The sequence below is a fragment of the Neolamprologus brichardi genome, chromosome 12, assembly GCF_056152115.1.
Source record: "Neolamprologus brichardi isolate AB-2024 chromosome 12, ASM5615211v1, whole genome shotgun sequence".
NCBI lineage: Eukaryota > Metazoa > Chordata > Actinopteri > Cichliformes > Cichlidae > Neolamprologus > Neolamprologus brichardi.
The window spans coordinates 12,480,028-12,505,218 of NC_142115.1; the positions used below are offsets into that span (position 1 = coordinate 12,480,028).

At 39.4% G+C, this 25,191-nt stretch overlaps 1 protein-coding gene across 4 annotated transcripts in view; it reads left to right on the forward strand.

Moving 5' to 3' along the window:
• Positions 1-25,191, forward strand: part of rimbp2b (RIMS binding protein 2b) — a 98,917-nt gene that overhangs the window by 14,720 nt on the left and 59,006 nt on the right. For 2 of the 4 annotated variants that reach the window (XM_006803141.3, XM_087849010.1), the window contains exon 1: positions 945-1,059. The exons of 1 other annotated variant lie outside the window; for it this stretch is intronic. Coding sequence is in view for 1 of the 3 variants with exons in the window: in XM_087849012.1 (XP_087705138.1) it covers positions 16,308-16,355 (48 nt within the window). In the remaining 2 variants the exon portion in view is untranslated. Of the gene's footprint in view, positions 1-944; positions 1,060-16,246; positions 16,356-25,191 lie in introns of those variants that run through there. One more of the 4 variants, XM_087849012.1, reaches the window with a different exon arrangement.

Sequence of the window (25,191 nt, forward strand, 5' to 3'; positions counted from 1 at the left end):
ACAAACAGATTTCCACACAAAGTCAATCTGTGTGTGTGTGATCACTTTGAAACAGCAAAATGTACCTGGAGTATACTAGAAAACAAAGCAACGCAGTATAGCATTGAGCTAGATTTGTTAACTATAAACTTATAAAAGTAGTTCTGTAACTGGTAGCTCTGAAGATGTGTTAGCTTAACAACCTTCCAACATTTGTTCCTGCTTGCGTTTATTTGAACTTTTTCCGTGGTATGCAGCACGGGCAATAGTTAGCAATGAAAGAGTCACTGTTCTTCTCATTGGGTGCAGACATATAGATCTAGTTTACACCAGCAAGAAGGAGTCATTTAATAACTATAAACATAATATATTAGTAATCAAGCATTTTTATATCTGAATAATCAAACAAGTGCCTTAGTTGACTTTTTTGAGTGTGACATCTTATACTTATGTGGGTTTGTTAGTGCTTAAGAGATATTTTTCAATGATACACGACATTAGCATGTTGCTTGTTTGTTTGCAGATTTGAGAAACTATGTTAAATGAGCTGCTTTGAAATACTTTGATATATATTGAATATAATTTAACTAGCATTTATAGTTAAATGCAGTTGTCGGAGTTTGCTAAAAGCAGCAGGTGGGCAGGTAGTTGAGCATGCTTTGCTGTCAGACTGAATCCGTGAAGATCAATAAAGAGAAACACACATTCTGCTTGCACTGCGTCAGTGTATCTGTTAGAGCTCTTAGAGCTGCTTTCCCACTCAGAACTCCTGCTGGCTGTTAGCAGCCAGTCACCTACACTTACAGATCGAGTGGTAGCAGATTTCATCACCAGTGGGACTCAGCAAAAGTAGTGAAAGGTTATTTGGAATACAGCAAATCCCAACAAAAAAGCTGCACATAAACCTCCCATTGCTATTGTGACAAATAACTCCCCCACCTTCCCTGTCCCCCACTGCAGAGAAATGAAGCTTTTCCTCTCCACCTTTTGGACGAGCTTTGTCTTCTAGAGGACTACAGCCAAGCTCGGCGACTTAACCCAGAGACCCTGAGCCACCAAAGGCTACAGCAGAAGTTACTGGTGAGTTCTCTGTGTGTGAGGGAGATAAAGTCTCGTTAATGCTGAACTTTTCATGGGCCATTAAGGCCGGCTGAAGACCGCTGTCAAGGCGTTTGCTTTCGGCTTTTTTGGCTTTCATGTCCTTCTCCCTGCTTTCGACTGTCAAGTTGTGAACCATGCTTTTCCTCCCAGTTGTTGGTTTAATTTTAAATGAGCTGTGAAAACACATCTGCTGTTCATTTAGAGCCTTCATTGAGCCTGATTGGGGTCAAAGTGGCAGTTTCTTTACTGACCATGTGAACAAACTTAGGCCTTCACCTCTTTCCTGTCTAATAATTACACCAAACCTACAGGAAGATGTTGGTAGCACCCCAAAATGTAGGATGCTTTGAAAGATATCAGGAAAAACAGAATGCAAATATTTGAAAATAATTTCATTTCAATCATCAGTGGCAGAGATGCCAGCAGGATCAGCAAACTAATCTGCAAGGCTGGAACTATCATTGGTCAGAATTTGGAGGCGTTTGAGTCAGCGAGGGTCAGAGGTCACTGAACAAACTGGTCTCCATCATGGACAACCCATCACCCCCGCTCCACTACACACTTCTGAGGGAGCAGAGCTCCTTCTCCCTCAGACTGATTCACCTCGTTGCCATAAAGAAAATGTTAGGAACTCATTCCTGCCATTATCTATAAACTTGTAAAACAACTCTTCATTCTGTCACAGGTGAACACACCTGTCACAAGCATATTTGTGTATTACGCCTTCATACTGCTGGTTTTCTTAGATTTATAGTGTACATTTTATTTATTAATGCAATTAATTATATAGTGTCAGTCTTACATTTTACTGTTTTTATCACTTTTGTAAATATATAAATTCTAGCACTGCCTCATAGTATAAGGCCTTTTCCAGGCACTTGTGACACTTTTATTTTAATTGCTTGGTTTATATATTGTTTATTGTAGATTACCTATCTGTTTCAGATGCCGAATCTGAGAAATGTTGATTTATTGATTGGGTCAGGGATATTAAAACAATTTAAAGGTTGTGCCATGAAAAACACCTGGTGGAACATCTCACAACTAATGAGGTTAATTAGTACCAGCATTACATATAAAAGGAGCATCCCAGAGAGCCTGAATGTTTCAGATGTAAGGATAAGTGGGGCTCGTCATTCAAAGAAAAAAGCCAAGCTCTTATGGCTCTACAGTAAAAACACACACAAGTCTATGGTAGAAATCTCAGGATGGGTTTAAGAACTCCTGAAAAAAACACTGTCAGTCAACAGAGTTTGTCACTGCATCAGAAAACTGAAGTGAAATCTCTACAATCCAGAGGTCCCACAGGTCTTCTCTGGGCTTGATTTAAGTTGGACCGAAAATTTGAAACAGTCTTTGGAAGCCATGCGTGCCACATTTTCTCAGTTTAAGAGAAGTAGGACCGTTTGGCTTGTCATCAGAGCTGTGTTCAAAAGCCAGCATCCAAGATGTTATCGTGTGGGCCATTGGTCAACATGGCCCACACAATAATATTTCTGAAGGCCATATTAATGGTGAACAGTATATACATGTTTTGGAACAACAAGCAACATAGATGCCATCTGGACGAGATCTTTTTCAGGGAAACCCTTACATATTACAAAAAGACAATCCCAAAACACTTTCTGGATCTATTCCAGACCTGTCACCCATTTCTTACACTATGAAAGGTATTTCTGAAAAAGGTCCTGAATTGGGGAGCACTTTAATGGCAGTTTATCCCATCACCTCCCAAATGCTTATGAGTGTTAAAAGAAGAGATGATGCAGCACAGTTGAAAAAAACTTTTATTATATTAGACTATTTTTATGAAATTAAAAAAGGATTATTAAAAAAACATTTAGTTTTAGCATTGGATCTGTCGTGTTTGTACAGCTGTATTAAATATCGTCTTTAAATGATTTGCTAATCATTTGATCCTGTTTTTAGTTACATTTGAGAGAACCTTGTGATTTGTTTTTTTTGTTTGTCTTTTTTTAGCTAATGCGGCCAAATTACTGATGAAATTATGCCGTGGTGAAGTATTTGTCTACGATTCCCAAATCAGCATTTACTTAAACCTGCATGCAATGATCACCTAATGGGTCTTCATTCAAATCAGCCTTAAGGTCGAGGTCACATTTACAGGCAATAACTGGTGAATTGTGAGCTACTATGACATTGAGGTTGTATGTTAGTGCTACTATGAGTTGGTGGAAATCGGTTAAGGTAATTTTTTGGACTTAAAGTAATGTTTTATATACATACACACATACTTTTATTTAACAGTACAATTTAAGTGCAGTGAACCTGACTGTACTTTCTCGGGGCGTTAGGACACCCCATAATCGTGTTGCTGAAAATCCAGTGGACGGTAAACTGGAGGTTACTAGTGCAGAGCTGTCTTCCTCCGGCTTCCTCCAGGCTGCGATCTCACAGCGGAGGCTGCTTGTAATTCCCCCGGCTTCCCTTGACGTCTGTGGTTCAATATGAATGAGCTCCATCGATTAGATCTCAGTGTGGTGCCTGTGCAAAGGGAATGCGCGTGCATATATGTATGTGTCTATGTGTGTGCATGGGACTGCTGGCTTTCTCTTCTGTGTCTCCTCAGCACTTACCAGACTGTTGTTTTCACAGAGGGTGATGTTATGGGTGACATCTTTTGGTTGAACCATAAACTGAAGCTTTGTTATTAACAGCTTTTCTGTTGCGCGTTGATGAACAATCTAACTGATGTCCTGATTTTCCTAGCGATAAGAATAACACTGGCACTAACGATAACATAAGGAACTAGCGAAGGTGTTGTCTCTATTAAATTTCTCCTGCCATATTTTGTTGGTTTTGTGAGGAGACAATCTCCAAAAATACAGAAACACCTTCTCGCCTCACATACTGAGAGTGCGGCATTCTGGTGTTAAAGTCCATACTTTTAGTCGATAGGGGTGCAAGGTTAGCACTGCTAACTGTGATTTTATCCAAAATGAGGATAGTGTGAACTTTATTTTTTTAACCTATCTGCCTGCTTGTGACAGGACTGCTTGTTAATTAACAACATTGCTTAAGTGCTGATCTGCCATTTCAGTCACACGCAGCATTATTTGTAAATCAACCAAACATGATTTCTTTTTAAAGAAAAGTGATATAAATGAATTATTAACTTTTGCCTGGAGGTATTCCTGCAAATCAGTGTGATGGACAGTTATTAGTGCATCTTCCTGTGCCTGCGTTTAACTCGTAGCAGACAAAATGCTTAATGTGGAGTGCTGAGTTTATGGGATTACTTGGCAGGTGGCCTTCTTTTAGTACTAATTACAACCTTGACAACATCCTTGAGTGAGGTACGGTCACACAAAATCTTTTCCACGGTAGTTGCTGGGAAACAAATGCTTTTAAAGTTAGCACACATCCTATCTTGTCATTAGATGGTGTTTTCCACTGCTCAGTCAACAGAGAAATGGATTGGGAGTGACGGGCGTATTGTAAAAGGGTGGGTGGTTTTGAAGCAGTGTTGCTAGTTTCCTCAAGCGGAAAAAGAGCTGATTATGAATCTTGAAAGATTGAAGTAGCGTCAGTAATTACTAATACTGCACGGCTCTACGTAAGACCGAGTGATGCAATGAAAAACTGACAAGACGCGAGGCACTTCTGCAGTGAGCTTCATTAACCCACAGCTCTGTTATCATCTCTGACGGAGATGTAATCAACAAGACTGCAAGTGCACTCTAGCAAAGGTGTCTTCCTGGTTGAGCGGCTGTTTTCAACCGTTACACGTTTCTATCTGTGGGTTATACTTTTGCTTTTGGGCAAACCTCATTAAATTTGATCAAACTTTGTTCCGTGTTGTCTTTTTAGGCTTGCAGATTTGTCCTGAAGGAGAAATCTTTGGGTTGTGATTGTCATTCTGCAAAAGTTGGCATGAAAATTTTTTTTTTCTTTGCCAGAGCAACTTATACTGTACGACTGCAAATGTTTTTTGAGATCAGTGTAAAAGAAGCATGAAATAAGCAATTCTCTGCTTTGTGACTTTTGTGAGTTGTGAACCTACTTTGTAAAAATGCAAATCTTTAAAATATTTCATACAGTTGTAGTCTGCTCTAATATTATTTGAATGTAAAATCGCGCAGAGTTCATACCAACACAATGGTTAGAGTAGCCCCTCCAGCCAAAAATGTCACCTATCTAATAAGTGTGTGTAAAGCAAAGTGTAGAATACAAAGAGAGGAGTTATTGTGTGAGTGAAATGGGTTGCTAATGTTCATTAATGCACAGCAGTATTAAACTACATTGGCCATTATAAGCTGCTCATAATTCCAGAACATACAAGCGAATTGCTCATGCATTGCTCAAACCTTCTGGATTGACCTTAGAGGAGGGAAGTCTCTCTCCTATATAAATGTGTGCTCACCTATGCTTTTCTCATTTGCAAAGCTTTAAGGTAATGAAATTGTTTTCAAAGGTGTCATAAAACAAAAGAAAATAATAAAGTCTTCATCAAGGATCGGTCCACGCAAGCATTTTTAGCACCGAGCATGTGATAGATGTGGGTTACATGAACAGATTTGCTCTTTGAAATGGAGAAAATTTACTGGTTTGCTGCCCGATGAAGTAATTTGATGTGTAATCCTTTTGGCAGGGACAGGCAACACAATTCCTTCAGCACAACAACCAAAAAAAAAACGAGCTATATATGTCTCCATATCAGTTGTTTTTAATCTATGGTCTTGAATATATCACCTACATATTTAATACCTATAGTGTTTCTGTCTTCAGTACTGAGACACGGATCATGGACGCAAAAACGTTTTCTTTTATTTTTGGAAAAAAAACCGTAACAAAACCTTTTCAGTAGATTTTCATATTTTACTGGTGATTTTGTGCATGCAGTTTTTATGTCACCGTGTCCATACAGGCTGATATTGATGCTCTCACCTGGTTCTTTCTAACTGCCCAAAAAACTGCCCAAAGATGTTGCCGAGATAGCTTTGAAGTGGAAGGTCTTAATTCTAGAAGGGCTTTGCTTACAATCGTATGTTTAACATCAGAAACGATCAAGTTGCCATGGCAACTGTGCCCCGCTGGTCTGCGTGGCCCCCCTTAATCCCGCTTGCAGCTATATTGATAAGTGATCTGCCTCTGGGAGTGTCTCATTGTCACATCTGAGATGAAAAGGGGCAAGACGTATTGGCATGTGAACATTTTCCTCTTGGTTAACTGCCTTTATTCATGACTGTCAGAAGGCCTACAGTCAGGCTTTCAGGTTTATTTCAGCTATGCTTGGTTTAATGGTCAAGTTACTCATCGGGGCCAAAGGATATTAGACTGCTGATCAGATAGATTGGATAAATTGCAGTGACTTTGCAGTGTAGATGTACTAGATCATCACTTCTAAACAAACCTAACTAAAAATATTCTGTCGCGTCAACTTAACGTCTTATGCACTCCACCATCGATGTGAGATTTATCATTTATTCATGCACATTGATATTCAGAACATCTCACAGAAAGTGCTGAGAATCTGTCCCTCTCTTGCCACGATATGACAGCGCTAACCACTGAGCAACTGCTCTTCCCCAGATTGAATGACACTTTAAAGACTTCATCGTGAGGAGACGATGCTACTCGGGCCCTGTTTTCTTGTTTGTTTTTGTACTGCATGACCCTGATTTTCCCCTTATGATTAGTGTTTATTAGCTCACAACACCTACAAAAATATCCATGTGCTTGGGGACAGGATGTTATATGAGACAAACAGGTGTGGGTATGTAGTTATGTGATTTTTTTTTTTTTTTTATCATTTGTGCATGTATAGATGTTGGAGGCCCTTGCGCTGGGGGCCAACCTCATGTTTACATCACTTGTAATGAAATTAGAGCCGCGTGGCGCCCACACTACAGGCGTCCACTGATCCTCTAATTCAATTACTCCCCTTATTAACGCTCAGATGCTGCTGGCTGACCCTGGACCGCACGCTGTTTTTGCTACACACCATTCACTCTGCAGCTCTTTTTGCTTCTCCAGTGGAATAACTGGTTAGGGTCATCCTGACACCAGTATATTTGTTCATGGTTGGAGCAGCAGAGTTTACATGTGGAGCACTGACCAATCCTAAATATTACATTGGTTCCAGTAAACATCTGGATACTGTGATTGTTTTTCAAAGATAATGTTAAAAGACAAAAAACTATCAAATGCTGAGATATTCAGATAAATACTGTTCTTGACTGGTGTTTTTCCCCCGTTATCATCCACAGATCATAACAACAGACTGTATGAAAAAGGGAAAAAAAATGAGCCAACACATGTACAATCTTCTCTTTCAAAATAGAACATCTGATGTCCTATGTGCTATTATGGATTAACAAATTAGCATTCGGCATGAGTCTCCTCCTGCATTACATACAAAACTAAACTGCAATTTTTAAAGGACCATTACACAGGTTTTATTTAGACCTATTTTACAGCTTTTTTTTAAACGATAACTTTCATATATGCATGCATATGCATCCATCCTGATGCATTATGTTTCATTTTTTTGATTAAGACACGTAGTATGTTTACCGTTTATGCCTTAAATGAACCATTAAGTAATCAATTGTATAACCTAACAGAAACTAGACTAAAATGTGCAAATTCAAAGTACTGGTAAAACTGATGTTGAATGATTTTGTTGATATATATTAAAGTCATGCTTGGGAAAACAGGGGTTGGAGACCATGGCCAAAATTATCGTGTGGTATTATTGTCTTTGAAATGGTTGTTTTGCAGACGGGGGCTGAATCTGTGATGACCAGGAGTCTGTTGCTACACTCATAAAGGCTTTGGTGTGTCAAAACAGCAATAAAACTGCAATAAGTCTGAGTAATTCTGATATCACTTTGCAATTGAATTGGGTCAAGTTGATAATTTTAGCAGTCTATTTGTAACAATACAACAATTAACTGTAGTAAGCTGTTAAACCTATGGGCAACCAGTTGGTTGCTGCATTTACTTGCAATCAGTCGCCAAAAGAGAAAAAAAGACATTTGCTTCAGACTGTAGTTGAAATTTGCTGTCATTCCAAAGAGGAATGGTTGTTTCTTCTCTGTTATATCCTGACGCAAAAACGCAAACCTTTGAATGTAAACTGTTAGACAGTGTTGCTGTTGGAACTGGGCCCATTGCCTCTGTGCTGTAACAGGTCTGCAAGGACCTGGCATGATGTACGGTGGGATTTAGCACACAGGGTGTCTGTTGCCAGCATGCATGGAGACAAGGGTACACATACACAGACATACATATGCTGCACTTCATGTAGTCAGTGGTTTGGTTTTTGCCCGACCAGATAATACTACACTTCTGACGCACAGACAACGTTAATCACAGCCTCATCAGCAGTAAGCAGAGAGAAGAGATGATTCGCAGCCTGCTGACAACAGCCACCTACTTCTACAGCCTGGCCTCTTATGATAGCCGTGGGCATTAGCATCACACTACTCTCTTTCTTTATTCAGTGAAGGTGTGGTACAATGAAGAAGAAAAACACACCATTTGCTGTGAAACATATGAGATAACAGCATGTGACGACATTTAAAAACAACAGAGATGACAGAAACAATGCTTAATGTGAGAGATTAAATGCTGGTGGAAGTGTCTGAAGCTAAGCCGTTTAATGGGTTTATGACAGGTTTGCAGAATCCCCTGTCTTCTGACCCGCTGAGTGCATGCATGTTACTCTACAATGAGGTTAAATCATCGCATGCCCGTGTTCAGGATTTTAAAGTTAAACCTCTGCCAAGTTTCTCAATCTCTCGCCACTGCATTGAGCTTATTAAATTTTCAATCTGCTACGGGCTCTCTTTCCTCACCTCGCAGGATGAATGTGCCCTTTTAATAATGTAACCGGTTTTAACAAGATCGTAAAATGTTCATCTAATTTTCATAAGCTCTGTTAGCAAAGTGACATATTCATATGATGGCAGGAATCTCTTTGGCAGTTCCTCAGTTTTAGCCATGAGAGCGCTGTGAAAATCTATTTTATTTTTATTTTTTTTCACTGCAGCTCCTTGTTGGCTTGGATTGTTGTGCTGAAGTTTACGGCAGCCTTCAGGGGAAGCTGAGGTTGTTTCTGTGTTACCCCCATGGCTCTGAAGTAGTGGCTAGTCATGATATAGGAGATTTAGATTGGCCTTTTGGTAAGCGATAGGGCTCCACTGAATACTCCTATTCTCTTGTTCCTCATCTATAATGTACACGAGTTACACAGAGCTAAAACATGAAAACGCAGCCTTTTCAGATGAAGCGCCTTCAACGTCATGAGCACCGTCTCTTTTTCCAGTCTTTAAAACTGTGTGTGCTTCAGTGACATTAGTTGTACTAGTAAAAGGGTCAGGGTGGTGTGAATGCAAACACTGCTAGCTGCTTTCTCTGTGTGTGTGTGTGTGTTTGTCCTCTCAGGCATTGGTGGATAATGTGACCTTCATAGGGAGATTAAAATATGTAGCAGGCGTGCATTGATTTTTGGACTCACCGCTGGTATATATGGACTCAGCCACTGCATAAATATTGATACTCCTAAAGAAAGATCAGGCATTTTGTGTGTTTTTGCAGTCGAGTGCCAGCTGGGTTTAAAAAAATAAAATAAAATGATAGTACTTTAAATAAAAGAATACTTTGTAGAGTGTGTGTTTTAACCTAAATCTGCTTGTGACCCAGCAGCAGCTTAATAAGGTCATTCCTATTATGTGGTGGCTAATTACAATGCCTGTTACTGAAATCCCCAAGCTGCACTGTCAAGTGAAAGAACAGTTTAAAGGGACACTTCATAAACCCAAAATAGTGTTTACCCCTTCATTCATATTTATTTTGATTGTTTTTCTTCAGTTGATTAGTCAATTGATGTTTTTTTTTTTTTTAACCTTTCCAACCACAGTTGGACGTGAATGGCACCGATGACGTGGTCGAACTGTTGTTAGCCTGCTGAGGAGGAAACCTGACTCCTGACTTTGGTAACACCCTGGTTTATTCTCCAGCGCAGAGACTGCAAATAAAGGATGCATGTAATCTCTGAAAAGTGAAACTCAGTTTGATAATACTTTAAACCTGTGTTGTTGGCTTTTTTTAGCATATGTAACAGTCAGTGAGAAAAGGAGCCTGCCACTTTTTTGACTTGTAAATTCAATAAAACATTTTACCACATATTTCAATAATACAGAATCATCTTCATTTGTTTGAATATGGTCCTGTTTTGAGTAAACTACATGATGAAAGTGGAATAGCCACCCTGTGTTAGCAAGTTCATTCTCTGAGTGTGCAGTTTCCTCAGTTTGTCTGTCAAATTCATCCCAGTATTTAGTCTTAAAATACCAACATGGCAACGGCCAAGAGCCAAATCAATGCCTCAAAACAGGATTTCAGAAGTATAATTTTTTAACCTCCAAGCTTATATTAAATAAAATGAAGAATAAGAAATTATTTTAACCAATATTTGGGAAAATAATTTCTTACAGCAGTTAATAAGAGCAATACTACTACTAGTCAAAGGAGCTTGCAAAGAAAAGCGTCTGGACTTCTTTAAGTTACTTGAAGACGTTTCACCTTCATCCGAGAAGCTTCTTCAGTTCTAAGGTCAAATGGTGGAGAGTCCCAGATATAAACCTAGTGGGAGTGTCCCCCCACAGAGGGACAAAAGGACCCCCTGATGATCCTCTAATCGCCTGAGCCAAGGTGTGGAACTGGGTGTGGGTCCCAATCAGCCAGAGTTTCGGGTGAGTTCATTGTGAAACCCGGCCCCACCTTATCATGCGAATTCCTGAGGTCAGATGGCCCAGGGTGTGAGTGGGCGTTAAGGCGTCTGGGAAGGGATCTCAAACCTCACCTCACCTCACCTTGGCTCAGGCGATTAGAGGATCATCAGGGGGTCCTTTTGTCCCTCTGTGGGGGGACACTCCCACTAGGTTTATATCTGGGACTCTCCACCATTTGACCTTAGAACTGAAGAAGCCTCTCGGATGAAGGTGAAACGTCTTCAAGTAACTTAAAGAAGTCCAGACGCTTTTCTTTGCAAGCTCCTTTGACTACGATGACCTGGATGACTGAGAACCTTCACAGACACAATACTACTACTACTGCTGCTGCTATTACTTCCTTCCATCCATCCATCCATCCATCCATTCATAATGCATACTGTATTCTCTCCAAAGTGTTTTCATTTGTCTATTCTAATTATGTTTATTCCCTGCCTGTATTACAAAAGTTTGCAGTGGAGAACGCTTTTTGCCAGATTCAAACCATTGTAGCTTGATGGTACGTATCAATACTATTTAGCCAAAACTGTTCTCTTATCTGCCTTCAAACATATTCACACATAAGTTTATTGGAATTTTTGAGCATTCTTCCAGAGGTGCATTTGTGAGCTCAGACACTGATGTTGGATAAGAAAGTTTGTCAGGCTGAGGTCAGGACTCTGTGCAGGCCAGTCAAGTTATCCCACACCAAACCCACTCGTCCATGTCATTATGGACCTTGCTTTGTGCACTAGTGTACGGTCAAGTTGCCATTGTTCCCAATCATTTTGTTACAATACCACTAACAGTTGACTGAGGAATATTTTACAACTTGAGTGAGTGTTTTTCCATCACGGTACAATGCTGAAACGCTCTGAGCTCCTGAGAGCGACCCATTCTTTCACAGCTGAGTTTCTTCAGTTTTTAGCACAACATACACTTGTTCAATATGGTATCATTTATTGATTTATTTAAGAAAACTTCTTTGGCTTTCATTCTTCCTTGTAGCTTCCTTTTGTGTGCTTGCACAAATCCATGCACCCTCCTTCTCTCTAATTGTGTGGGAAAAGATGTGTCAGCTAGAACAGAATAATCAAGGGATAACATTTTCTATCGAAAAGATCAAGGGCCAGCTTTACTGAGACTTCATAATGTCCTACAAAAACACTATTATGAACATAACAGAAGACAGTCAGTCAAGTAAAAGTGTGAAGGAGAAATTTTGAGGATCTAGTTATAGTAGTTTCAAAACCCAGTTGTTAAAAATATACAGTGGCTTGCAAAAGTATTCGGCCCCCTTGAACTTTTCCACATTTTGTCACATTACAGCCACAAACATGAATCAGTTTTATTGGAATTCCATGTGAAAGACCAATACAAAGTGGTGTACACATGAGAAGTGGAACATTTTTTACAAATAAATAACTGCAAAGTGGGGTGTGCGTAATTATTCAGCCCCCTGAGTCAATACTTTGTAGAACCACCTTTTGCTGCAATTACAGCTGCCAGTCTTTTAGGGTATGTCTCTACCAGCTTTGCACATCTAGAGACTGAAATTCTTGCCCATTCTTCTTTGCAAAACAGCTCCAGCTCAGTCAGATTCGATGGACAGCGTTTGTGAACAACAGTTTCAGATCTTGCCACAGATTCTCGATTGGATTTAGATCTGGACTTTGACTGGGCCATTCTAACACATGGATATGTTTTGTTTTAAACCATTCCATTGTTGCCCTGGCTTTATGTTTAGGGTCGTTGTCCTGCTGGAAGGTGAACCTCCCAGTCTCAAGTCTTTTGCAGACTCCAAGAGGTTTTCTTCCAAGATTGCCCTGTATTTGGCTCCATCCATCTTCCCATCAACTCTGACCAGCTTCCCTGTCCCTGCTGAAGAGAAGCACCCCCAGAGAATGATGCTGCCACCACCATATTTGACAGTGGGGATGGTGTGTTCAGAGTGATGTGCAGTGTTAGTTTTCCGCCACACATAGCGTTTTGCATTGTGGCCAAAAACTTCCATTTTGGTCTCATCTGACCAGAGCACCTTCTTCCACATGTTTGCTGTGTCCCCCACATGGCTTGTGGCAAACTGCAAACGGGACTTCTTATGGTTTTCTGTTAACAATGGCTTTCTTCTTGCCACTCTTCCATAAAGGCCAACTTTGTGCAGTGCACGACTAATAGTTGTCCTATGGACAGATTCCCCCACCTGAGCTGTAGATCTCTGCAGCTCGTCCAGAGTCGCCATGGGCCTCTTGGCTGCATTTCTGATCAGCGCTCTCCTTGTTCGGCCTGTGAGTTTAGGTGGACGGCTTTGTCTTGGTAGGTTTACAGTTGTGCCATACTCCTTCCATTTCTGAATAATCGCTTGAACAGTTCTCCGTGCGATGTTCAAGGCTTGGGAAAACTTTTTGTAGCCTAAGCCTGCTTTAAATTTCTCAATAACTTTATCCCTGACCTGTCTGGTGTGTTCTTTGGACTTCATGGTGTTGTTGCTCCCAATATTCTCTTAGACAACCTCTGAGGCCGTCACAGAGCAGCTGTATTTGTACTGACATTAGATTACACACAGGTGCACTCTATTTAGTCATTAGCACTCATCAGGCAATGTCTATGGGCAACTGACTGCACTCAGACCAAAGGGGGCTGAATAATTACGCACACTCCACTTTTCAGTTATTTATTTGTAAAAATGTTTGGAATCATGCATGATTTTCGTTCCACTTCTCACGTGTACACGTGCCTTATAGTGTGGAAAATACGTTATACAGAAGAAAAGAATATATCGTGATATATATCGTTACCGCACATGCTTCAAATTATATCGCGATATGAATTTTAGGCCATATCGCCCGGCCCTAGTGTGAGGTATATGTTGTAATTTTCACTTCACAAGTATCGATCCTATTGTGCTAGTATTGACCTGATGCTGATACTGTCAATATTTGTAGTTGTCATTGAAGTTTACATTTTGGCAGATACTTGCTGCCTACCCTTTAAACTTCTTTAAAGTTTCTCACTATCTATTCACTACATATTTACAGTTGTAGAACATCAGAAATGGGTGCTTGTGTTCAGTCCAGTGCCTCTTAATTGGTGCTCGGGTAAAAACTAAAGGCCAGTGATGGCTAACAGCATTTCTTGCGTAGATAGTGGAGCTGACTGATAAGCTGGTCCTTCGCAGTGTCAGAACAGTTGCGATGAGCTGTGTCTCGAGTGCTCGTCTGCCTCATACGGGAATGCTTGTTATTGGTGCTTTTTTCTCTGACCTTGTTATCAACTGCTACATTCAGACTCCTGCCTCTTGCTGCATTTAAGATGCTGCCCTCTTTGAGGTTTTGTTCTTGGTAGCTATGTACTTTGAGATAAGTGTGCTCAACAAGTGGTACTGACAGGCTGACTTGGTGTGACTCACACTACTGACATGACTTTTTGTTCACATGAAAAAGGTTTTTTTCTGGGTCATTTGCCTAGATTGCACCTCTCTTCCTTTCTATCTTGCTCTTTTACTCCTTTTCAGTTGATGTCTTGGGTATCGCACAGCTTGCCAGAGAAATAAGAGCTGGAAAGGAAACTCCTGCGAGTGTTGTTCTATGACAGAATTGGTGTGAATAAATGTTCACTGTGTTTTCTATTTTATCAGCATCCTGCAATCTACAAGCTGCATGTGACCATATTTCTCAAACTTAAAGCTGAACATTGTTTTTATGGTTTTACTTGGACTCTTTGGGACTGGAAGAGAAAGCAACGCATCACAGGTACATGTCAGTTGAACTTGATTAGGCTGAATCCTAATTTCTTTTATGTATTTCCACACATGAAGCTGAAATATCAACAGATGATCAGCTGCAAAAGTAGAAAAGACAGAAAAGAATAGAAAGCCATTTATTTACTGAGTAAAAACATGATTCCATGCTGGCGCATTTTAAATGTTTATCTGTTAATCGATCCTGCATGTTGGCTTGGAGGAATTTCAGCTCGTTGCTCTGCTTCCTATGTGGGAATCTTGGTGGATTTCCTCACATCAACTATCTGCTTCAGGCCATTCCACAACATTTCTGTTAGATTAAGGTCAAGACTTTGACTTGGCCATTTCAAAACATTAACTTTTTCTTCTACCATTTTCTTTCTTTCAGTAGAGCGTCTCGTGTGCTTAAGGGCATTCTCTTCCTTCATGACCAACCTTTTCTTAAGATTCAGTTCATGGACAGATGTCCTGACATTTTTGTTTAGACTTTACCAGGATCATTCAGAATTCATTGTTTAATCAAAAATGGAAATCCATCCTGACTGTAACGTAGTGAAACAGGACCAAACCATTGCAGCCACCACTGATGGGATAATCGTCTAATGCTGGAATGCAGTATTGCCCTTTCTCCAAACATAACACAGTTAATATTGCTCAAACCGGGCTTCTGGCTTGTCATTGTGATCTTTAGTAAACTGCAGATGGGCCGCTTTGTTGTTTTTAGAGAGTGTTTGCTTTCTCCCTGCAGCCATGCCATGCACATGCTCATTGTTCTTCAGTGTTCTCCTGGTTAGTGGACAAAGTGAGAGAGGTCTTTAGTTACCTAACGTTACCCTGGGTTCCTGTTTGACCTCGCAGATTATTACTGTTTTTTTGTTGCTTGACTTCTTTTGAGGAGGTTAGCAAATTTAAATGGCAATCTTTGGTTCCACACTCTGTTTGAGCGTGTATTGGTGGAGTCCAGACTAACTTTTCCAGGTCCTTAGTTATTTGCAACAGAATAATGGGAGCATATTTTTGATCTTAACAATAACTGCATGTAATGTAGTGGTTTTGAACTGTGACTTATTTGAACTACATAATACCTGGCTGGCTTATTGATTGGTTGAAACAGTAAGTCAGACAGCCTGTTTTTAGGCTGTTTTTCAGCTGAGAAATAATACAGCCTACTATGAAATATTTCAGTGTTTTCTTGCAAGTACAGTGGACATTTCATCGAGCTCCAGACTTTTTCTGAAATAGAAGGTTAACTTTGTTTACCACCCAACTAAGCTAAGGTTTTCAACTTCTTTCATCATCATCATGTTGCTGCATAGATTAATATTTGTATTTTCTATTTGGAAAGCATGCCAGCGAGTCCTGTGAGAATATATATAACTATATTTAAACAACTATTGACTTTTCAAAGGGCTTTTCAAAGGATTTGTAATTTTACAGCTGCTCTGTTAACACCCTGTCTTTTACCAGATGCAGTTTATACAGTGGCCTTAGGTTCATATTAATTTAGAGTCTGTGACGGGGTAATATCAGGCTGGTGTAACACTGGCCACACTCGGTAATTTAATCTGTCGGATTGGATAGCAGCACGGACTTAGCTGAACTTCAGGATCAGGTTGCAGACTTATGCAGCAGCTTTTAGAGTTCTGTGAATAGAGGTCCTTCTGTCACGTCGTCTACATGACAATCCAGGTAGACTTGGGGAGAAGAAAACATACCACAGGTTCCTGCCGGATTGCAGTCTGGATATGAGGGAACTAGTCTTCAAGGCTTGCACTGTCTCTGTGTGGGAGAAGGTAAGGCCAGGCTAGAGAGCATGATTTGGGAATTTAAATATTACAGTGTGGGTGAGAATATCTGGGAGGTCACGGGAAATATCAGGCAATGATTGACATTTGTCTTTTTGATGCTGTCTTAATGAGACCATCAGCCTGTATGCCTGACTTACTTCAGGAACATGTGCTTAATTGTCCTTTTTTTTTTTTTTTTTTTTTAGATTTGGTTATGGGTATGTAGTTGTCAGTTTAATGGGGAAAAAGTCATGTGTTAACTGTCAGTCTTAACATTTTGAGAAATTCTGCCTGCACTGTGTCAGATAGCTCCTTCTGGAATGTTCCTAATGTCGCTGGAAGTTTCTAGAAATAGTCAACGTCTCTTTGTTACAAAATATGTCACAGACGGGCAGCTTTCCCCTAAACTCTCAATATTTTGTTTGTCTTTCACAGAATATGATAACACTGCTTTTCTGACTTTGATCATATTTCATAAATGTTTTATATTTTAACCAAACAACCATTGCTATAAGTAATAGCAATTATTACTAATGGCTTTTTAATATTGTCATCAACTAGTCTTTAAAGTACAATGAATATTAACCATAAGTAATTCCTATTTAAAGTGTTTTATTTTATACCTAATTTGTCAACAATATTGGAGAAGCTGAAACCAGATAATATTTTGAGTTTTAACTTTAAGATTTATTAAAATTGTTGCTAATGATTGTAGGGCTGCAAATAACAATTTAAAGCTAGAGTATGTAAAATATCACTATTATATATCATATAATATCACCAGTGATAGATGCCGCTGTTAGCCGGTGTGAGTGAACCTTTCTTTGATTCGGATCTAACATTGTTGGACTTGGATTCACAGCAAATAATCTCTTGTGTGATGTGAGAATTTTATGACTGTTTATGTCTAAATTTTATCTTATAATGTTTGCTATATATATATTTTCTTATGTTTTTTATGGTATTGTTCACGTGTTACTGTAAGGTGACCTTGAGGGTCTGAAAGGCGCCTATAAATAAAATGTATTATTATTATTATTATTATTATTAGAATGTAAGCTCACTGTTTATCTGAAGGAAAGTGTGATTTCTGGGGGACTTGAGTCTAACCTTAGCTGTCACAATGTTGGCTTATAACCAACTGTTGTTGTTGTTCTTTAGCTTGTTGGCATCTGTTCAGAGACAGGAAGGACACATGTCTAATCTGCTAAGAATACTAAGTGTGACAATTGTGAGTAATTGTGCCCTCCAACCCCAACCAGTCATGGCAGATGGCTTTCCCTCCCTAAATCTTGTTCTGCCAGAGGTTTCTTCCTGCTAAAATGGAGTTTTTCCTTCCCACTGTCACCAAGTGCTTGCTCATATAGAGTTATCTGATTGTTGGGGTTTTATTTTTATTATTGTAGAGTGAATATATTGAATATCGGGAAATAATAAACATGCATTTGCAGATTTCCATGTGTTAGTTGACTTCAGTTCTGAAAATGAAGCTTTAGGTAATGAGGAAAAGGATGAGGGGGAAATAAAGGAGGAGACAGAGCAGAGGAGAAAGGCATGATGAGTAAAAGATGATTAAAAACGTTAAAATGGTCATAGATTGAATGAAACGATTGGGCACAATGGCGATGGCCACTGTATTAAAGATGGCAACATGGTGGCTTCCAAAAACCAGTGCCTGCTCCTATGTATTTTTAATGGATTAATTCCAAGTTTAGCATTCTGCGTCAATCTCATCATCTCATCATTGGAAGTAAATAAACACTAATCAATATATATATATATATGAAAACATATTTTTTTTCTTTTAAATAACCTAAAATAGTTGTTGTGCAGTTATTTGACTGATTTTCAAGCTTATTGAACTACAGTAGTGTGTCCACGTCTGTGTTTATTATAGTAACATGGCCACAATGGACACTCACTCATAATTATTCAGGCTTTTACACTAACTCATTGGATCATGTTGTGAGTCAGTAGGTTTCACTGAAGCTTCAGTTCTGGCCTGTTGTTGTATAACAACAAGATGGCATTTCCTTCCTGTGCTGGGATGCTGTTGTGGGACTCATTTAAATGCGGTTGTTTGGCATGTGTGGAGGTTTTTAACCCTGATAAAGGCCGATGCGTTTGGTGTTTCCATGCTGCATTGCTGCCATAAGCTCTGTCTTCGACTTAAAGAATGCCTCTCCCCTCTTTCTCTCTCACTCTGCAATGATGATGACTCACACTCCAACACGCCCTGCAGAAATCTTCTCCCATGCTACCGACAGCGAGCGAGAGAGAGAACAAGAGAAAGAAAAGAGAGAGATGTGTTCCTTTATGTGGCTCTAACAGAGTACCTGTTCATCCCTTCATGTGTGCTACCTGCTTTCTCTGTGTGCTTGGAAAAATACCTGTACTCATCAGTATTCCCACTGGTTTCCCAAAGGAGCTGCATGTTTTTGCAGCTCTAAGTCTATTTGACATGTATTTGAACAACTTCTCTCTGATCTGCAACCTTTCATTTACATCCATCCAACGCATTTGATATCTATAAAAATAAAATGAAATGAAAAACCATAAAATCCAATCAAAGCAGTAAACTTTTCATCCAGAGTTGCGTGAATAGGCGCCATTTATAGGCTGTCCTCGTGATCCTCTAACCGTAGCCTGGCCTCCAGTGTGCAAGTTAACATTGTGTGACATTCGCAGCGATGCTGAAGTCCAGCCTGCACGTGCTGCGGCGGCGTAGGTTGGCTGCCGCCAGGCTTCTACTTCTCTGGAAATGGAAAGAGAGCAAAGAGACCGAGCGTGATTAACAACCATATATGTGCAGCACAAAAACACAACATGCTTGCCTGCCGCCATTTTCTAACACATGGTCCCACAGGCTGGGAATTACATAACAGATCTGCAAAGTTGCTCATTCTGATCCTTAATTGCTTCGGCTCTTTTATCGTATGTAAATGTGGTTGTGTGGCCTTCTGCGATGCGTGGTTGTCAGGTGGGATCACTGTCATGGTGAGTTATGAATGGTTTTATATTCTGAGTAGTTTACCGTGCAACGGGTCACTCTTTCTCTTATTTACCATGCCCCCTAGTTGGTCTCTCTTTGCAGGAAACGTTTTATCGCTCCCCCCATGTACGAGCCTAGATTTGCATGGCACTCAGTTTTTTTCTATTAAGAATGTGCTATTTTTAGTGCACTGTGTCAAAACATGGCTGTCTCATCCTGTGTATGTATGGGTTCACTGAAATAACTTCCCTTCCCCAGAAGGCTTGAGTGGTCTCTTCAGCTTCATGCGCTGAAGTCCTGTTTACTGTGTTTCACATTGCATGCAGAACCATTACGCAACCCCGTGCATCAGCCGCAGGGCCACCAGGCCAGAATGGCAGCCAGCTACCAATCACTCTCCCTCTCATCTTACCTTTCCCCTTTTCTTTGCTTTTACCTTGACCCCTTTTTCTTAATCTTAATTCATATTGATAGTGACTTTTCCAAGTCACTAAGCATTTCCAAGAATGCATGGTGCACTGGTTTGTTTGCACACCAAATTGCAGCAGCCTTCCTGCATACCAAACCGGAGCAGTTTTTACAGAGTCGGTTAAAGGTGTAAATGTGCAGCTTTTTTTCTCTGTCTCTCTCTCTTTGTTTACGGGATGGCGAGGGCAGGTCAGCGAGGGCCAGCGGAAGAAGAAAGGGTGATCTGTCCTCTGTTGTCAGAGGGTTTTCTGTGTGCTCTACCTCATTTTCATTCCAAGAGGGCTGTATTTACAAAGGCATCCCACTTCTGAATAGAGACAGCTGGCAACATTGCACTTATTGTTTAATATGCCATATTGCCCAGTGCTCTTGGCAGGTTTAACAGAGCTTTGAATATGCCTTGAATTCTTAATATGCCGTCTACTGAAATGTATGTAGTATAAGGCTGTAATTAATTAGTTCATACTCCCATGAAAGATGCACTGTAATTTGAAATTAACTGTTAACAAGGCCTGTTTCATGGTATGCCTGTGTGTGTACAGCAGCAAACAAGATTCTTTAAGTACAAAACTATGTTGTACGTTTACTATTGCAATATTGGTGTGTTGCATATACAATAGAAAAGAATATTGCAAAGGCGAACACAGTTGTCAAAGAAGTAAGTAGGCAAAAATCAAGAGTATGTGGATAAGAATATTATTACTAAAGATATATTATTGTAACAGTAAAGTCTAGGTAACATTGTAGCAGCAGCTAAACTAAAAATGTAGTTTATATTCATATAAAATTACAGATAATAGCTTTTGCAAAGACTGACACAATAGGGAAAAGAAACTGCAAACAGCATTGCTACTGTTGCTACACCAGCAGCTTAAAAGCTCACAAATTATACATTTTTTTATTTAATACATACAGACACCATAACAGTAACAGTTTCTGGTGTTACAGCAGCTGGTAGTTTATGCTAACCAAAGCTAATGGGCTACTCAGATATACGTATTTAGCTTCAACTAAGGAGGTAATTGAGTCTGTATTTCAGAATTGTATCTATTTCCAGAATAAATTATGGCCTCATTAATGTTAAGGTGCATGTCCATCTGTCATTTTAAAATGTTTACCCAGCTAACACTTAATGCTTCAAATATAGTCTGTACACATATAAGAGAGATGAGCTTAGCAAAAAGACTAGCGTTAAAATAACCAAAAATGAACAGTCCATTGGTTTTGTCCAAAATTTGTTTTTAAAAAAGAGGGAAAACAAACTGCTACTACAAATGTACTAGCAGCTCTTCAAGCTAATTTTTGTCATTGTTGAATCCAAACAAAAAATGAAAAGAACCATATTTCTCCATTTTCAACTTTTGTGCTAATCAAAGCTACATTTGAATGAGACACGGTTTGGATTAGCTGCATTGAGGTATTTACATTAGTTCACAAAGTGAAGTTATTGGTTTAACTTTTAGTAACATTTCAAAATTATAGCAACAGTTTCAAAATACATAACCAGCAGATGGTTCTGGCTTTAAATTTAGTGTGCAGACAAGTGTGTGTTAGCATTAGCATTAGCTTATATTTGTGTATCAAAATGGTGTGAAAAAAACAGATATAAAGCTGCTGGTTACAACTGTATTTAACAAACAGACTTAAGTATCTCTATCTTCTCCTCAGCACAAATGCAAAGATTGTAAGCTTAATTTGCAAACAGTTTCAGTTTCCCTTCAAGTTATAAGAACAGTGAGTAAATACCAACTAAACTTTCTGTTTAATTGCCTGAAAATTAGAGCACACCGTAAGAACATGAGATTTGAACAGAACTTGTGTTTCTCAAATTAAAAATGCATTAGTGACTGAGTGTGTCTGATTTGACTTCTGAACCTCAAATATCAACATTTAGCTGAGACTAAGGTGGTAAATGAGCCTTGGAAATATATTTGAAGTAGTTCAAAGTATTAATTAAATGAACAGAGATATCAGAGAACTGTTGACACTATCATACTCTCTTTCATATCTCCTCATACACACACACACAGTCTCACACACACACGCGTTTCATACTCCTCCTCTTGCTGCAATTTAAGATCAGATGGAGACGTTTCTGTGCCATTTCAGACTCCACAGAAAGTTTGTAGAGTAGTAAGATACACAGCTAAGTTCTGAATAAACTTGTATGTGTGAGTAGCTTTTGCAAAGCTGCTTCACTCCAGTTTCAAACAAAAAAAAAAATGGCCGGGCAGCAGAAATGCCATGGTAACTGCTGAAAGCAGTTTAACATTTGCTCAAGTGTTCTCAGAGGAGAGATATCCTGTGTTATACAGAGAATACAGTATGGGTAATTTTGTGTACTCACTGATTGTTCTGGACTGCACTTTGATGGAAGCAACCATCAAACACCACACACTCTATTAATTGTTACTGTGTGCTCCAAGCTATTCATAGCAACCGTACAAACATGTGAAAACCTTGACTTTTAGCTGACTCTAAGGCAGTAAATGTAGACAGAGATGTGTTAAAACTGCTTCTTTCAGCTCTATGGCAGGTTATGGAAGGTTATGTATCTTTACTAATGTTGGCAGCATCATTAAACTGTTTGTGTAATAGATAACAGAATTAACCTCACTCCTACTAAAACGTCATTGCAATGGAGTGAAGGAGAAGAGGGAAGCTCCTCTCAGGGAAAATGGTACTAGATTAGCGCCTTTACCCACTTGTCTATTTTGGACCATCTTAAGTGGCGTAGACAACTTTCCCAACACAAATAGCTACATTGGAGCCATTTTTGTTTAGCTGAATACTCAAATTGGAGTTTATTGTGATAGAAATGGAGAGTCTCGTGATTGACAGGTTGGAGTGTTGTTTTTCTGCTGTTTATTCTGTCCCCTGTGTGAAGGAATCAAAGTCCTGACAGCCCCCCTCTGATCCCTGGATGAGGCCCAGCGAACATATTGACAATTGAGCCTCGTGCAGCAGCAGCAGCAACCATCTACTCCAGGCTCTTGTTTATATGCTAATGCTGGACTCACACAAGAGGCTTGTTTTCTGTTAAGCTGTTGGTTGTGCACAGCAGGCTTTACATCACTCTACACTAGTATTCAGTTTGACAGAAACATCAACTCTGATGATGTTGGTTTTTTTTGTTGTTGTTATTGTCTAGGACAATAGTGATACAACAAACAACAAAATTAGTTTGGGAAGTGTAGTCCCCATAAATGGTGGATTTACAGAACTCCCTGCTTTAGTTATTCTCTTCTCTTTTTTTCCTAAATTGAGCCTGAGCAGGGACGCCTTCTCATTTGTTCCAAGCTACTATGACTGTGTGACCACAGCGTCTGCAAGTGTAGGAGGAATTAAGTTGTTTACTTCTTTTTAACATACGCCCATGTTTCTGTTGGTTCATTAAGAAAAAAAAATCCCAGAAGATTTTTCTCGTTATACAATGTAAAAATGAAAACAAGTTAGGGACACACGTCACCTCAGAATGCCTGCATTTTCAAAAATGTGCACATATAATTAAATTAAGCATAATTTACCATTTAAGGTTAATTTAACAACCTGGAATAACACACTTAACTTATCTAAGAGAGAAAAATCACTGTGTAATGTGTAAAGAGGAAGAAATATATTGAATTTGTGTTGATGAAAATAATATTCCTTCTTACGCTGATTTTATTAATTCATGTTCTCTAAACCCATACTCTGTTTTAATTAGTAGTGAATATGACAGAATGGTGTGACGGAGAGGTGTAGATGGGAGGGCAGGCAGAGTGAAAAAGGATGCCGGGAGTGATATGCGACAGAAGGGCAACAGTGAAAGCAAAGGTTTTACAGAATGGTAGTGAGACGAGCTCTGCTATATAGGAAGTGAAGCTGCAGGCAGCTGATTTAAACACACTGACAGCTGCATCGGAAGTGACGAGGATGGACGAGATAGGACACAGTAGGAGAGGTGAGTTGTTTTGGACATGTGAGGAAAAGAGTGAAGTTAAAGATGGAGCTGAAAACAGAAAGGTGGGAGGTGATGGTGGAGGTGGGGATGTACCTGTAATAAAAGCAGCAAGAAAGTTAAAGATAAAGAAATGTATATATTTTTCAAGTGTATCACACTGGTACTGCATATGAATGAATTTTCTATTTGATGTTATTTATAGTGCCAAATCACAATAACAGTCACCTCAAGTTGCTTTGTATTTTAAGGTAAAGATCCCACAAAAAATATAAAGAAAACCCCAATAATCAAACCCTTTGAGAAAGCAATTGGAGACAGTGGGAAGGAAAAACTTCCTTTTAACAGGAAGAAACCTGCTGCAGAATTAGCCGTCTACCATCAGGAAGACAGACGGGACAAAAGATAAGCTGTAGAAGAGAGCCAGAGATTATGAATAACTGAAGATTAAATGCAGATAGATGGATTTTGACTTCGATACCAAGGTAAAATGCAGAGCAATATAATGATGAAGGCTATTTTTCCAGCCTTTATGCATTAGTTTAGAATCTCTTCCATCTGCGTTTCTGATGAAAGCTTAGCTTGATCACCATTGCAATAGGAACAACCAGTGTAATCATCAAAGGGCTGCAGTGTGAGTAAAATGTCACGCTACTATGACGCAAAACAGATTTCCCTCCTCACTGACAAATTACTTGCATATCTATTTGACACATCATGGTTTGTTTTCATTTGTTGGTGATGTCATGAATGTTCAGAGGGGGTGCCAGTATAGCTTACTTAGTAGAGCTGGTCACTTCTATTCCATAAGACTAATGCAGAGTGGCTGGGTTCAAATCTGCCCTGAGGAGGTTTACTGCATGTCTTTCTCCCAGTTTTCCTGTCTTCTCTACACTCTCCTATCAACAAGAATAAAAAGGCCAAAACATACATATATAAAAAGAAATGCTGATTAATGTTCACAAGGATTGAGGTCAAGTGACTTTGAGCACTGTGACTTCAGGTAGCTCTTCAGGTAGTTTTTGCAAACTTTTGAGGTCTATCAGTAGTTTAGATTGTTTTTCCATAATCCACTGTGAAAAGCTGATGTATCATAAGCTGCTCAAAACCTTTAACCTTAGTTCTCGAGCTGAAATGGTTTAGAAAACCCTGCGTGTCCTCAGAGGCTGTCCTCAGAGACTGCTGGATAACTGGCTTTAGAGGGTACTTTTCTTGAGTCTTGCATTTTTTTTATTTATCACATTCTTTATTTGTGATGAAGTATTTTTCCTTGCACTCTGCGAACAAAGCTTGATTTATCGATCTTCTTACTGCGGGTAACATTTTGTCTGCTTCGTGCTCTGGATACAAGCGTGAGGTTGTTTTTCTTTTTTTTAATGAGCTGCTTAATTAGAAGACACCACTGACATGATAATTTTTGTATTCAAAAAAATGAGTCAGAT